Here is a 13,178-nt window from a genome sequence, read left to right as displayed (position 1 = left end):
AAGACCCCCATCACCCAGGACATGCAGGAGCCCGAAGACACAAACTCAACATTTCAGAAATATTTTCCTCTGCCATCAGATTTCTAATGGACAATGAAACCTTACTGTCTTATTTTGCGCTCTCTTTTTGCACCACTTGTTGGATTATATATTGTAATTTAATTGTAATTTATAGTTTTTTAAAATCATGTATTCCTGCCGTAAAACAATAGATTACACCACAGATGTCCGTGACATTAAACACGATTCTGATTCCGAGTCACACGTGGACTCAGTTCCCAGCTCAAACTCACCCCTCCCAGTGCACACTTACACCGGCCCATTGTCACTCACACCTCCCCTCGCCAGCGCCGCTCACACCCCCCACGGTGAACACTCAGACTCCGCCCCGTCCCCTGAGGGTCGGTCCTGTCAAAGTGTTAAACAAGAGGTGAACAAACGGTGGAGAGAAGGCGAGAGCAGCGTGCAGGGAGCAAGGAGAAAGCACAGAGAGAGAGAGAGAGAGACAGAGAAAATCAGGAGGATCGGGAGCGCGGAGCGAGCACAACGCTGAACCGCCGCCGAAACTAATTTGGGTGCAAAGCCGCGGAAGGAGGTCCCCTCGCCGGCAAAATGTCTAACTTCACCGGGAACTGGAAAATGAAGAGTAGCGAGAACTTCGAGGAGCTTCTGAAAGTTTTGGGTGAGTGGGGGGAGAGGGGGAGGGGGGAGGGAGGTGGGAGAGGGAAAGAAAAAGGGGGGAGAGAGGACGCGAGGTAGCGGAGAGGGGAAGTCGGGAAAAGGGGTAAAGAGAGATGAGGAAGAACGGAGAAGGGGAGAGGCAGATAAAGGGAGGAAAGGGGAGGGACGGGGAAGGTACATAGAGAAGGGGAGGGGAGCAAGGTTGGGGAAAGAGGGAGAGAGCAAGTGAGCGGGGAGAGAGAGGGGAGGGAAAGAGTGGGGTAAAAGTGGAGAGAGAGGGAGCGGGAGGGTGGAAATGGGGGTCGGAGCGTGAGACGGGGTTAGTGAGGGAGCGCTCCGGCTCTGGGATGTTGAGAGGGAAATGGGCAGGAGAATGGAAGGGTCGGGGAGTGAGCGGGATGTGGGAGTGAGTGTGAGTGTATATTTGTGTATGCTTTTGTGTGAGAGTGTTCGAGCGTGTGTGTATGCGTTCGTGCGTGTGTAAGAACATTTTATGCATTTAATAAACCCCTCCACTCTTTCTCTGTCCTTTCCTCATTTCCTTCCCCCTCTCTGTCCATCCCCCATCACCTCTCAATCTGTTCGTGTACCTCCTCTCCGTCCCATCCATTTCACTCTCCCTCTGTTTGACCTTACTCTCTCTATCGCAAACTCTCTCCTCCCCTCACTCACCTCCCCTCTGTCCGCGCTCTGTGTACCCTCTCCACTCGTGTTTGCTCTCTCCGTTTCTCTTTCTCTCCGATGCGTGTGCGAGTCTGTGTGAGTGGTTGTGTTTTGTGTGTGTGTGTGTCTGCCTGTCTGTCTGTGTCTCTGTGTCTGTACGTCTTTGTGTGAGTGCCTGTGGTTGTGTTGCATGTTAAAGTATGTCACACATAGACACACACACACAGCCCCACGTCCCTGGGGAGGGGAGGTGTAGACCAGGAGACCAGGGATCTGAGGGACATATGCTGGTGGGGTGGGAAAACCCCAGTGTACATCGTAGGGTGGGGCAAGAGGGTCAGGGACAGATCCTGGGGGGAGGGAAGCATTGTGGACCTGTCCGTGACCCTTTGCCCTCTGCACCAGAGATGGGCCTCCTGCAGAGGAAGATCACTGTGGGGTACCAGGGGAGAGCGGGGATAGAGTGATGGAGGGTTTGGACCTGTCCGTGACCCTTTGCTCTCTGTGCCAGAGGTGGGCCTCCTGCAGAGGAAGATCGCAGTGCAGGCGGCCTCCAACCCCGCAGTGGAGATCAAACAGGACGGTGAGAGCTTCTACATCAAGACAGCCACCAAGGTGAGGACTACTGAAATACGATTCCGGATCGGCGAGGAATTCGAGGAGCAGACCGTGGACGGCAGGCCTTGCAAGGTGAGACAGTGGGAGTGGAGGGGTAGCAGGAGGGCACAGAAGTACGGGGGGGGTGGTCGAGGGAGTTAGAGGGAGGGGTATCCCGAGAGGGGGAGATTGGAGGGAGGGATGGAGATAGTGGGAGAGATGGACAAGGGGAGGGTGGTCAAGCGAGGGGAGGTGAGGGACAAATGGTCCCAGCTCCCCACCATTCCCTTTGGACATCAGGGGTCTTGACACAGTATTTACCATGAGATTAGTGACCGTGGTTACCGTGGGATCAGAATTCCTGGTTACCATGGGATCAGTGACCCCAGTTACCATGGGATCAGTGACCCAGGTTACCATGGGATCAGTGACCTCGGTTTCCATGGAATCAGTGACCCAGGTTACCATGGGATCAGCGACCCCGGTTACCATGGGGTCAGTGATTCCATTTACCATGGGTTAACAACATGGTTACCATGGAGGAAATCAGGGACCCTGGTTACTATGGAGACAGAGTGCTAGTTACCATGGTTCTGGTGGGCATTGGTCCTGTTACCATGGGGATGGAGGCCTGGTGATGGAGTTCCTGTGGTGATGGTGACGGTGATGGTTCTCTCCCCGGCAGAGTTTGGTTCGGTGGGTTGGCGACAACAAGATGGAGTGCGAGCAGCAGCTGCTAAAGGGACAGGGCCCCAAAACCTCCTGGAGCCGCCAGCTGACAGCCGATGACCAGCTCATCTTGGTGAGTGTCCGGCCTGCTCTCTCACCTTCCCTCCCCTAGCCATCACCCTCCTTAACCTGCATCCTCTCCCTCCCACACTCCAACCACCAACCTCCCTCGCCAACACCCTCTCCCTCCTTCCCCCCTCGCTCCCTCACTCTCCTTCACCCTCCCTCCCCTATCCTTCACCCTCTTTCACCCACTCCCCTCTCACTCCCACACTCTAACTCCCACTCTGCTTCAGCCTCCCTCCCCTACCCTTCACCCTTTCACCCACTCCCCACTCTCACTCCCACACTCCAACCACTAAACTCCCTCGCCCTCCTTCCTCAACCACCCTACCTCATCCTCTTTCACCCACCCTGCATCCCTCCACCAAACACTCTCTCACCTTCCCTCCCTCAACTCTCACCCTTCCTTCCTCCATCTGCTACCTACCCTCTCTCTTTCTTCCCTTACCCTATCTCCAACCCTCTCTCCCACCAAACCTTTTATAGTCCTCTCTCCTCAGCCTTCTTCCCTCTTTCAACATCCTTCCTTACTGCCTCATACAGACTTTCACCCCCTCATCCCTCACCCTCATCCTTCACATTCACTCCCCTCCATCTCTCCCACCCTCCTTCCCCCCAAACTGTCCCTTCTTCTCCCTCCTCCCTCAATTTTCTTCCCTACTCCCTCATACCCTCATTTCTCCATGATCTCCCTCCCTTCCTAGAGCTGGACGACCAGAACAGTCACAACACTCCAGCTGCAGCCCCACCTACTGTTGTGTCCGTGCAACTACACATTGAAGAAATAAAAGCACGCACACAGGAGATGTCTTTAACGGGTGTATTCGCATTGTAGTGAGAGAGAGAGAGAGAGAGAGAGAGAGAACATTGCAGATGCGTAGACAACAGATCAATACGTAGTGCTAAGGGGGTGCGGTCATTGCTCTAAAAGAAATAGATCCATACATAACACTTCCTCCCCCTTTAGTAATGCAACATAAAACTGTAAGGCAGGTCATGCCTTATGAGCCTGATTGAATTTTTTGAGGATGTGACTAAACAGATTGATGAAGCTAGAGCCGTAGATGTAGTGTATCTGGATTTCAGAAAGGCATTTGATAAGGTACCCCATGCAAGGCTTATTGAGAAAGTAAGGAGGCATGGGATCCAAAGGGAGCTTGCTTTGTGGATCCAGAACTGGCTTACCCATAAAAGGCAAAGAGTGGTTGTAGACGGGTCATATTCTGCATGGAGGTCGGTGACCAGTGGTGTGCCTCAGGGATCTGTTCTGGGACCCCGACTCTTTGTGATTTTTATAAATGACCTGGATGAGGAAGTGGAGGGATGGGTGAGTAAATTTGCTGATGACACAAAGGTTGGAGGTGTTGTGGATAGTATGGAGGGCTGAGAAGTAGCAGATGGAGTTCAACCCAGTTAAGTGTGAAGTAAACACGAGAAATGTGTTTACTTCACACATTTAAGCATGAGATGCTGGAAATTCAAGCAACACACACAAAATGCTGGTGGAACGCAGCAGGTCAGGCAGCATCTATAGGAAGAAGTAGTCAACGAAGGGTCTCGGCCCGAAACATCGACTGTACCTCTTCCTGTAGATGCTGCCTGACCTGCTGTGTTCCACCAGCATTTTGTGTGTGTTGCTTAAGTGTGAAGTGGTTCATTTTGGTAGGTCAAATACGATGGCAGAATCTAGTATTAATGGTAAAACTCTTGGCAGTGTGGAGGATCAGAGGGATCTTGGGGTCCGAGTCCATAGGACACTCAAAGCTGCTGCACAGGTTGACTCTGTGGATAAGAAGACATACGGTGCCCTGGCTTTCATCAATCGTGGGATCAAGTTTAGGAGCTGAGAGGAAATGTTGCAGCTATATAGGACCTTGGTCAGACCCCACTTGGAGTACTGTGCTCAGTTCCAGTTGCCTCTTTACAGGAAGGTTATGGAAGCCATAGAAAGGGTGCAGAGGAGATTTACAAGGGTGTTGGCTGGATTGGGGAGCATGCCTTATGAGAATAGGTTGAGTGAACTCGGCCTTTTCTCCTTGGAGCGATGGAGGATGAGAGGTGACCTGATAGAGGTGTATAAGATGATGAGAAGCATTGATCATGTGGATAATCAGAGGCTTTTCCCCAGGGATGAAATAGCTAGCAAGAGAGGGCACAGTTTTAAGGTGCTTGGAAGTAGGTACAGGGGAGATGTCAGGGGTAAGTTTTTTACACAGAGATTGGTAAGCGCGTGGAATGGGCTGCCAGCGACGGTGGTGGAGGCAGAAACAATAGGGTCTTTTAAGAGACTCCTGGATAGGTACATGGAGCTTAGAAAAATAGAGGGCTATGGATAACCCTAGGTAATTTCTAAAGTAAGTACATGTTCGGCAGAGGTTTGTGGGCTGAAGGGCCTGTATTTTGCTGTAGGTTTTCTATGTTTCTCTTTTTTATATACAAAGCATTCAGTTTACCTTTCATAAACCCATATTCCAAGTGAACATGTTTCACAATAACAGTCCATAGCTAACTTCACTAGACTACAGATTCAGTACAGGGTGGCGCTCTGTTTCTTTCAGGATGGCGCCTGTGGAGGGGCATCAGGTTTGGTAGGTGTCTGGTCTCAGACAACGTTCTCAGTTTCCAGTGTCACGTTACTGTCAGTGACATCATAACTGAGAGGTAAGTCCGGTGACTGTAACGTGTCCATCTTGTTGGATGCAAACGACTCAGGTGTGTTCTTCAGTTGAGCATCCAGTATCTGGTCCACATGAGGTCTTCATGTCTGATCTCCAACATCCACTGTGTACATCAGGGGTCCAGTTCTTGTAGCTATCCTACCAGGTGTCCACTTGTCTTCTCAGTAATCACATGCTCAGACTTCCTGTCCAATCTCGAAGCCCCTTGCTCCCTCACTTGACAACTGGCTGAACTGTTTATTCTGCACTTCCCTCTGTAGATCTGGTTTCCGGAGGTCTATGCGAGATCTCAGATTCCTGCTCATGAACATCATTGCAGTTGTTTGATTTGTTGTCGCATGAACAGAGTTCCAATACACAAAAATAAAGTTGTCCACCTTATGCTGTAGAGAAATGTCCTCCTTGTCCATCATTTTAATGGACTTCTTGAAGGTTTGGATAAACCTTTCAGTTAACCCAATTTTTGCTGGGTGGTGAGGAGATGATTGAAATACCTGATGCCATTTTTCTTCAAGAACAGTCGGAATTCTTCTGACATGTATTGTGGTCCGTTGTCACTCACAATTAGTTCTGGTAAGCCATTTCAGGTGAAGATAGTCCTCAGGCTGGAGACGGTCTTTGCTGAGGTGGTTGACTTCATTGGTATAACCTCCAGTCACTTTGAATGACCATCCACAGCAATCAGGAACATGGAGTCCAGCAAAGTCAATATGTACTCTTTGCCATGGTAAAGACAACCACTCCCACAGGTGTAACAGTGCCTGTGGGGGTGCATTTTGCACTTTTTGACATCCCGAACAGCTGTAGTCCATGTCTTCAATCTGTTTATCTATTCCCAGCCTCTGGTTGGTGCTACCATTTGGACTGCAGTTGCCTGTTGATGTTTCACTGGGAGCTTCGATTGAGTCTAGTTGGATTTTTCTCAACCATTCACATTTGATAAGTGCTAGCTCCCCACTTTTCAACACAAATCTCTAACTGTTGTGTTTGGCCTCCAAACGTCACATGCACTTTCAGTTTGCTTTGGGAGACACTTTTTCACCTGTGTAGGTCTTTAGTATCACTGAGGTCTTCTCTAAAAGAGCCTGTTGCAGTCAGCATCTGAAATAATAGACAAAGCTGACACTGTAGTCATTTTCAGTTTTACACCAGACTCATCTACTGTGATCCAGATGATTTTGTGATCTGCTTCAATAATACTATGCAGTTCTAGGCAAGACAGCTCACCCTTGTCGGACTCTGTGTTGTCTGATTCAGTTTCACATTCGGTCACCTTATGTATTTGCTTAGTTTTGTGTTTGAAATTTTTTACTTGGTGTGGTTTTTCTCTTTGGTTGTGATTTTTATCTAACTTGCACACTCTCTATATGATCTTACCTGTGACACTTCCTGCACATTTTTTCATTGAACGAACAGTCATTTGCCTTATGGAAGGATTTGCCACGTTGATAACATCTTTGGCTTTTTGTGCATTCAGGGACATTTTGTGCATTTCACATTCTAAAGTCCCTTTTTGTAGTTCTGCTGCATCTCTAATGATATTGCAATGGTCAATGACCATTCTAAGGTTAGATCTCTTTTTGCTAGTGGCCTCGTTTGAGTGCTTTGACTATGCATCCACATGCAAGCCTTTCCCTTAATGCATCAGAAAGTCCATCTCTTTCTGATCACAGTACTGGGAAAGCTTGTGCAGTTCTGCAATGTATTCATAAATGCTTTCATCCTTTAACTTGTTCCTTTTGTAAAATCTAAATCTCTCAGCTATTACCAGCAGTTTAGGGCTCAAGTGATTTTGTAAAATTGTAACAATTTCATTGACGGTCTTGCTTGCTGGTTGTTCAGGGGTTACTAAGTTGTGTAAGAGACTGTACATCCTAGGACCCATTAAGCTAAGAAGGCAGGGGCTTTCATTTGCACCTCCATGTTGTTTGTGTTACAATACAGTTCAACCCTCTCGATATACGACTCCCAGTCTTCACTAGCACTATCAAGTTCGTCATCTTTCCCGGCTGAAGCCATTGCCACGTTATTTTCACTTTAAATTTTACTAGTTACATGTCTTTCACTGTTTACTATGCAATACTCACACTTGCCTTTGTAAGCATCCACGACGGTTTCCATACTGTTTAACTCTTTCTGCTCGCTGTATTGTCCCGTAACTGTCGGTGATATTCTCTGACTTTCAGACTCGTACTCATCGCCAATTTGGCATGTCAATGCAGAACTACATATGGATTAAATAAAAGCACGTAGGTGGGAGGTGGCTTTAACTGGTGTATTCACATTGCAGTGACAGACAGTGAGAGGGAGAACAGTGCACATGTGTAGGGAACAGATCTATACCTAGTGCAAAGGGGAGCCATTACTCTAAAGGAAATAGATCCATACATTACACCAACAACTTGTACAACTGCAATGTAATGCCCCAACTGCTGTACTCAATACCCAGTCTGAGGAAAGCCAGCATGCCAGGCACCTGCCCTGTCTACCTGTCAGGCCACTTTCAGGGAACCATGTATCTGTACTCCCAGGTCCCTTCATTCTACAACACTCCCTAGGGTCCTGCCATTTACTGTGAGAGTCCTGCCCCAAAATGCAACACCTTGCACTTGTCTGAGTTAAATTCCATCCCATAGCTCATTTTCCCCGTTGTCCTAGATCCCCCTGGGACCATGCCTGGTATTTTGTGCACAGGTTACAGTCCTGTGCAGGGGGCACACATATATATAGTTCAGGTGCCTAAGGCTTTTGCCAACGTGGTGCAGAGGGTGAGTTTGTAAATCTGGCGGGAGCAAAGGATGTAGGGAATGTTGCAGGAGGCCTGTGGCAGAGAAGGGGTGCCAGTGGTGGGGGTTGGCGTGGGTGAAGACACAGCCATTCCCGAGACACCAGGCAAGGTAATCTGATTCTACACAACTGTTTTATTGGTCAATCACAGAATGTCTGTCTGGTGCTTCCCTCTCCCTCCCTTCCCCTAGTTATATGTGTGTGCCTTAGATCTTTGCACAGTACTGTAGGTCACTGAAAGAGACCCTATTTGTGACACAAGGTTCACCAGATTGATTCTTGTGATGGTTTTATCCAGGAGAAAAGATTAAACAAACTGTGCCTGCATTCCCCTGAGTTAAGGAGAAGGGACTGGCCATTTCTTCCTGTTGTGACCTCCTTCACCGGGCTGCCATCCCCATGGTAATGGGTCCCTCCCACCATAACCAGAGCTACTGCCTCCCATGGTAACCAGCTCTCTGTCCCCATGGTAACTGGTTACTGACCCGATGGTAACCAGGGTCATGAACCCCACGGTAAGGATGAGAGATTTCTTCCTCCAGAGAGTGGTCAGCGGCTGGAGCTGTGCTGGTTAGATGACATTAAGGTGGAGCTGGGTAAGGTCAAGATTCACCAGGATGTTGCCTGGACTGGAGAAATTGAGTTCGTATAGACTGGGATTATTTTTCCTGTGGTGAGGGGGGCCGGGGTGGGGTGGGGGTGACCTGGCAGAGGTGAAGAAGATCATGAGAGGGATAGGAGCAGAATCAGGCCATTTGGCCCATCGAGTCTGGTCTGCAATGGTGTAACTAGTGTAACCCTCAGCCTCCGGCCCAGCCAGACTGAGAAATCTCTTTTTTGTGGATGCTGCGTGATGTGTTGTCCGGTTACAAATCCACACCTCAATATATCAGAGAGTACACTGTATGCAATTAAATGACTGAACTTTATAAATCTTAATCTGACTATAGGGTTAGTAAAGAAAATAAAAATAAAACAGGCCCATTTTAACAAAACAGTCGTAAGCGCATGTTGGAGCTCACGAATTCGGCCAGTCGTTCCCCATCGACCTCCTCCGAGCATCGCTGACCTTCCGACCCTCCCACCTCGTCCACTCTGTCTGGCGGTCTGCCAACTCTCTCCACTCGCGCCTTCTCTCTTTTTCTCTTGCCGACAAAAGATCGTGAAATCCCTGCCCCCAGACCCACAAGAAAGAACAACATGCCTCTCACTGGCCAGCATACATTCCAAAGCTCCCGTTATCTCTAGTCATAACCCAAACACTGCTGCTGCAGAGAGGCCATCACGTTAGCAGTGAAACCTTACAGCGGTTACACTAGTTAGAAGCAACACAAGAAAAGCTGGAGGAACTCAACGGGTCAGGGCAGCCATTGTAGAGGGAAAAGGACTGTCGATGTTCCTGGCTGAGACCCTTCACCTGGACAATGGGTTCAGCAGCGTCTGCGAGGGGGAGAGAAGTAAGAAATTATTCTGGATGCAAAATGTCCACCCATCACATCAACAGTTCCATTCCTCCCGCAGATGCTGCCTGTCCTCCTGAGTTCTTCCTGTGGATTGTCTATTTATTTAGCATGAAACAGCCCATTCAGTCCAACGAGCCATCTGTTTAACAATCACAGGACAATCCACAGTGACCAATTGAAATGCTAACTGGTACGTCTTTGGACTCTGGTAGGAAACTGGAGCGATAGACTCATATCCTAGCACCTGCAGCCTCTTGTGTTTCCTCGAGGTCGGCAGAGTTACCTTTAGGCATGGACTAGATGGGCCAAAGGGACTGTTTCTGTGCTGTGACTCTATAAGGTCCTCTATCATTCTCCTACACTTCAGGGAATAAAGTCCCAACTGGCTCAGCCTCTCCTTATATCAGGCCCTTGTCACCTTCCTGAATATATTTAACGGCTTGCCCTGTAGGAGGGAATTCCGTGGATTCACATTCTTCCTCAGGGCTGGGGTAATGTTTCAAGTGGAAATGGATTAACAGCAGCAAAGCATGCTGGGTTTTGCCAGAACCTCGGCAGCAGCGAGTAACTGGGGAGAGGGCTGGCATGAGAGAGACGGGCTGAACAGCCTGCTCTTTGTGGGAGACAGAGGAGTCGAATCAGGCCATTCAGCCCATCAAGTCTACACTGCCATTTCATCATGGCTCAACTGCATTGTCCTGCCTTCTCCCCACAACTGTTGATGTCCTGACCAATCAGGAGTCTACCAACCTCCACTTTAAATGTACTCAATGTCTTGGCCTCTGCGACCATCTGTAGCAATGATTCCACAAATTCATCACCCTCTGGCTAAAGAAATACCTCCTCATCTCTGTTCTAAAGGGATGTTCTTGTATTCTGAGGCTACATCAACACTAGACCGGATAAATCCGTAACCGAAGCTTTTTCTCTTCGTTTTCACCCTCCGTCCACACTGAAACGGCGTTTTCCTCCCCCGAAAACAGAGCTTTTCAGAGACGTTCTCCAGAGTGAATAAAACTGAAAACACCTAATACGTGCCAGAACGAACAGTGGCGGCAGCCCAGCATTTCATTGCTTTCTTGAACACAACCTCCAACACCACAACAATATCGGAAAATAGGTGTAACAGCCTAATGTAACATGGTATGGAAATACAAGATAACACTGATGCAGACATATTTTATACACTTAACAAGGTGCTTTATTAAGGTATTGCTTGTGCAAACATTCAATAGATGCAATAGTCACTTTTGCCCAGTAACTCGTTTTATTGCATATCTTAAATACAGCAAAATAATACACAAAGACATGGCAAAAGCAAAGGCAAACAACTGAGGTAACAGCAAATTTCACTTTTGCCCAGTAACAAGCCTTATTGCATTTAGTTGTAGCTGTCATCCCTTTCATTGGTGAAGAGACTACGGTTGTAGGAAATGTTTCTGGACAAACACGCACCAAGTCTTTTGTTTGGCAATTTCCTTTCAAGTTTTTCTAGTCTGCAACTGGACAAATGTGCACCAAGTACACCGTTTCCTCTTCGCTTGTCTTTTGTAGATGTGTCCTGCGCATGCCCAGTAGGAGGATTCGCCCAAGTACCCATTTTAATGTGGACGGAGGTATTTTCAAAAGCACCTAGTGTGGACACCTATCGTTTTTACATGAAACCGGCGTTTTCAAAATTATCCGGTCTAGTGTGGACATAGCCTGAGGCTGTACCCTCTGGTCTAGACTCCCCATTATAGGGAACATCTTCTCCATATTCACTCTATCTAGGCCTTTCAATATTCATTAGGGTTCAATTAAATCCTCCCTCATTCTTCTAAACTCCAGTGAGACCAGACCCAGAGCCATAAATGCTCCTCATGCATTAACCCTTTCATTCCTGCGATCATTCTCGTGAGGTGGCAGTGTCCTGGGTAGGTGTGTAGGTCATTAATGCTTGGTTTAATATTGTCACGTCTCAAGTTAAAGTGAAAAGCTTTTGCCTGTGTGCCACTCAGACAGTTCATCCCACATGTAAGGACGCAGAGGTGAAACGAAGGGGAAATGGGGCCAGAATGAGGGGCAACACTTGTGGGCCGCTCCCAGCACAGAGTTAGATTGTGTTGGTTGTTAACTTGAACTGCACAATTTGCTCTACGTTTCGATGTACGTTTTGGTAAATTAATGAATCGGAATCTGAAACAGAATGCAGAATAGAGTGTCACAGTTACAGCGAAAGTGCAGCGCAGGCAGGCAAAGGTCAAGCACCACAACAAATTAGACTGGGAGATCAGAAGCACATCTTACAGCACATGAGAGGTTTGTTCAATAGTCTCGTAACAGTGGGGTAGAAACTGTCTTGAACCTAGTGGATTACTTTTGTGTTTTGGTACCTTCTGCCCAAAGGCAGAGTGGAGGAGAGATAACGCCTGGGGTGGTGGGGTCTTTCATGATGCTGGCTGTTTTACTGAGGCAGCAGGAAGTGCAGACAGAGTCCATGACGCTGATCTGCATCCACAACTCCCTGCAGTTTCTTGCGGTCACGGGCCGAGCAGTTGCCGTGGTAAACCGTGATGCAACTGGACAGGATAGCTTCCATAGTGCGTCTGTAAAAATTGGTGATGGTTGATGGAGAGTTGCAGAATTTATTTAGCTTCCTGATGAGCTAGAGACGTTGGTGAGCTTTCTTGAATGTAGACATCAATGTGGTGGGGCCAGGGCAGGCTATTGGTGATGGTCACTTCCAGGAAGTTAAAAGCACCGTTGATACAGACATGGGGGAAGATAGTTTGGCTGTTTGACTCACTCCTCCTCCTCCTCTTCCACAGATATTGACAGCCGATAACGTGGTCTGCACTCGCCACTATGTCCGGAAGTAAGACAGCGGATTAGCTGAGGGACAACACCCCCACCTGGAGTCACCAGTAGCGTTTCGGCAGCCAGTACCTGCACTCTGACCCCCGACCCCTGTGGATGAACCAATTCACTAAAGACCAGTTCCGTCCCACCACGAAGCCCCTCGTCAGGAGCCCCGGACACCTGCCGCTCTAGGCAGCGCCCGCCCCGGCCGATGCATCACCACACCACAACAACGCATGTCGCTGTCCATTTCCGTGTCTGTGTCCATGTCCGTGTTATTCCCAATAAAACCAGGAGCTGGGTCCACCGCTCTCTCCTTCCAAACATCGTGTCTGACTGGTTTTTCCATGCGCGGAGATGACCTGAACTGCTTTGTATGTTAGATCATAAAACCAGAAGATATAGGAGCAGAATTAGGCCATTCAGCCCATCAAGTCTGCTCCATGGTTGATCCTGGATCCCACTCAACCCCGTACACCTGCCTTCTCACCATAACCTTTGGCGCCCTGACCAATCGGGAAACTATCAATCTTCGCTTTATATATACCCACAGTCTTGCCCGCCACCATAATCTGTGCAGAGCATTCCACAGATTCACTGCTCTCTGGCTAAAAACAAATTCCTCCTTACCTCTATTCTAAAATGTCACCTCCTCAATTTTGAGGTTGTGCCCTCT

The 13,178-nt window shown here is 48.4% G+C and overlaps 1 protein-coding gene across 1 annotated transcript; it reads left to right on the top strand.

Annotated features, from left to right (window-relative positions):
* Positions 1-259: 259 nt before the first annotated feature.
* Positions 260-12,809, top strand: LOC134337582 (cellular retinoic acid-binding protein 2-like). The gene is made up of 4 exons (XM_063032727.1): positions 260-682; positions 1,856-2,034; positions 2,627-2,743; positions 12,472-12,809. The coding sequence occupies exons 1-4, from the start codon at positions 613-615 to the stop codon at positions 12,520-12,522; spliced, it is 417 nt and encodes a 138-aa protein (XP_062888797.1). The 5' UTR covers positions 260-612; the 3' UTR covers positions 12,523-12,809.
* Positions 12,810-13,178: the final 369 nt, after the last annotated feature.

Source organism: Mobula hypostoma, chromosome 2 (assembly GCF_963921235.1).
Source record: "Mobula hypostoma chromosome 2, sMobHyp1.1, whole genome shotgun sequence".
Lineage (NCBI taxonomy): Eukaryota > Metazoa > Chordata > Chondrichthyes > Myliobatiformes > Myliobatidae > Mobula > Mobula hypostoma.
This window is presented reverse-complemented; position numbering and strand designations above follow the sequence as displayed.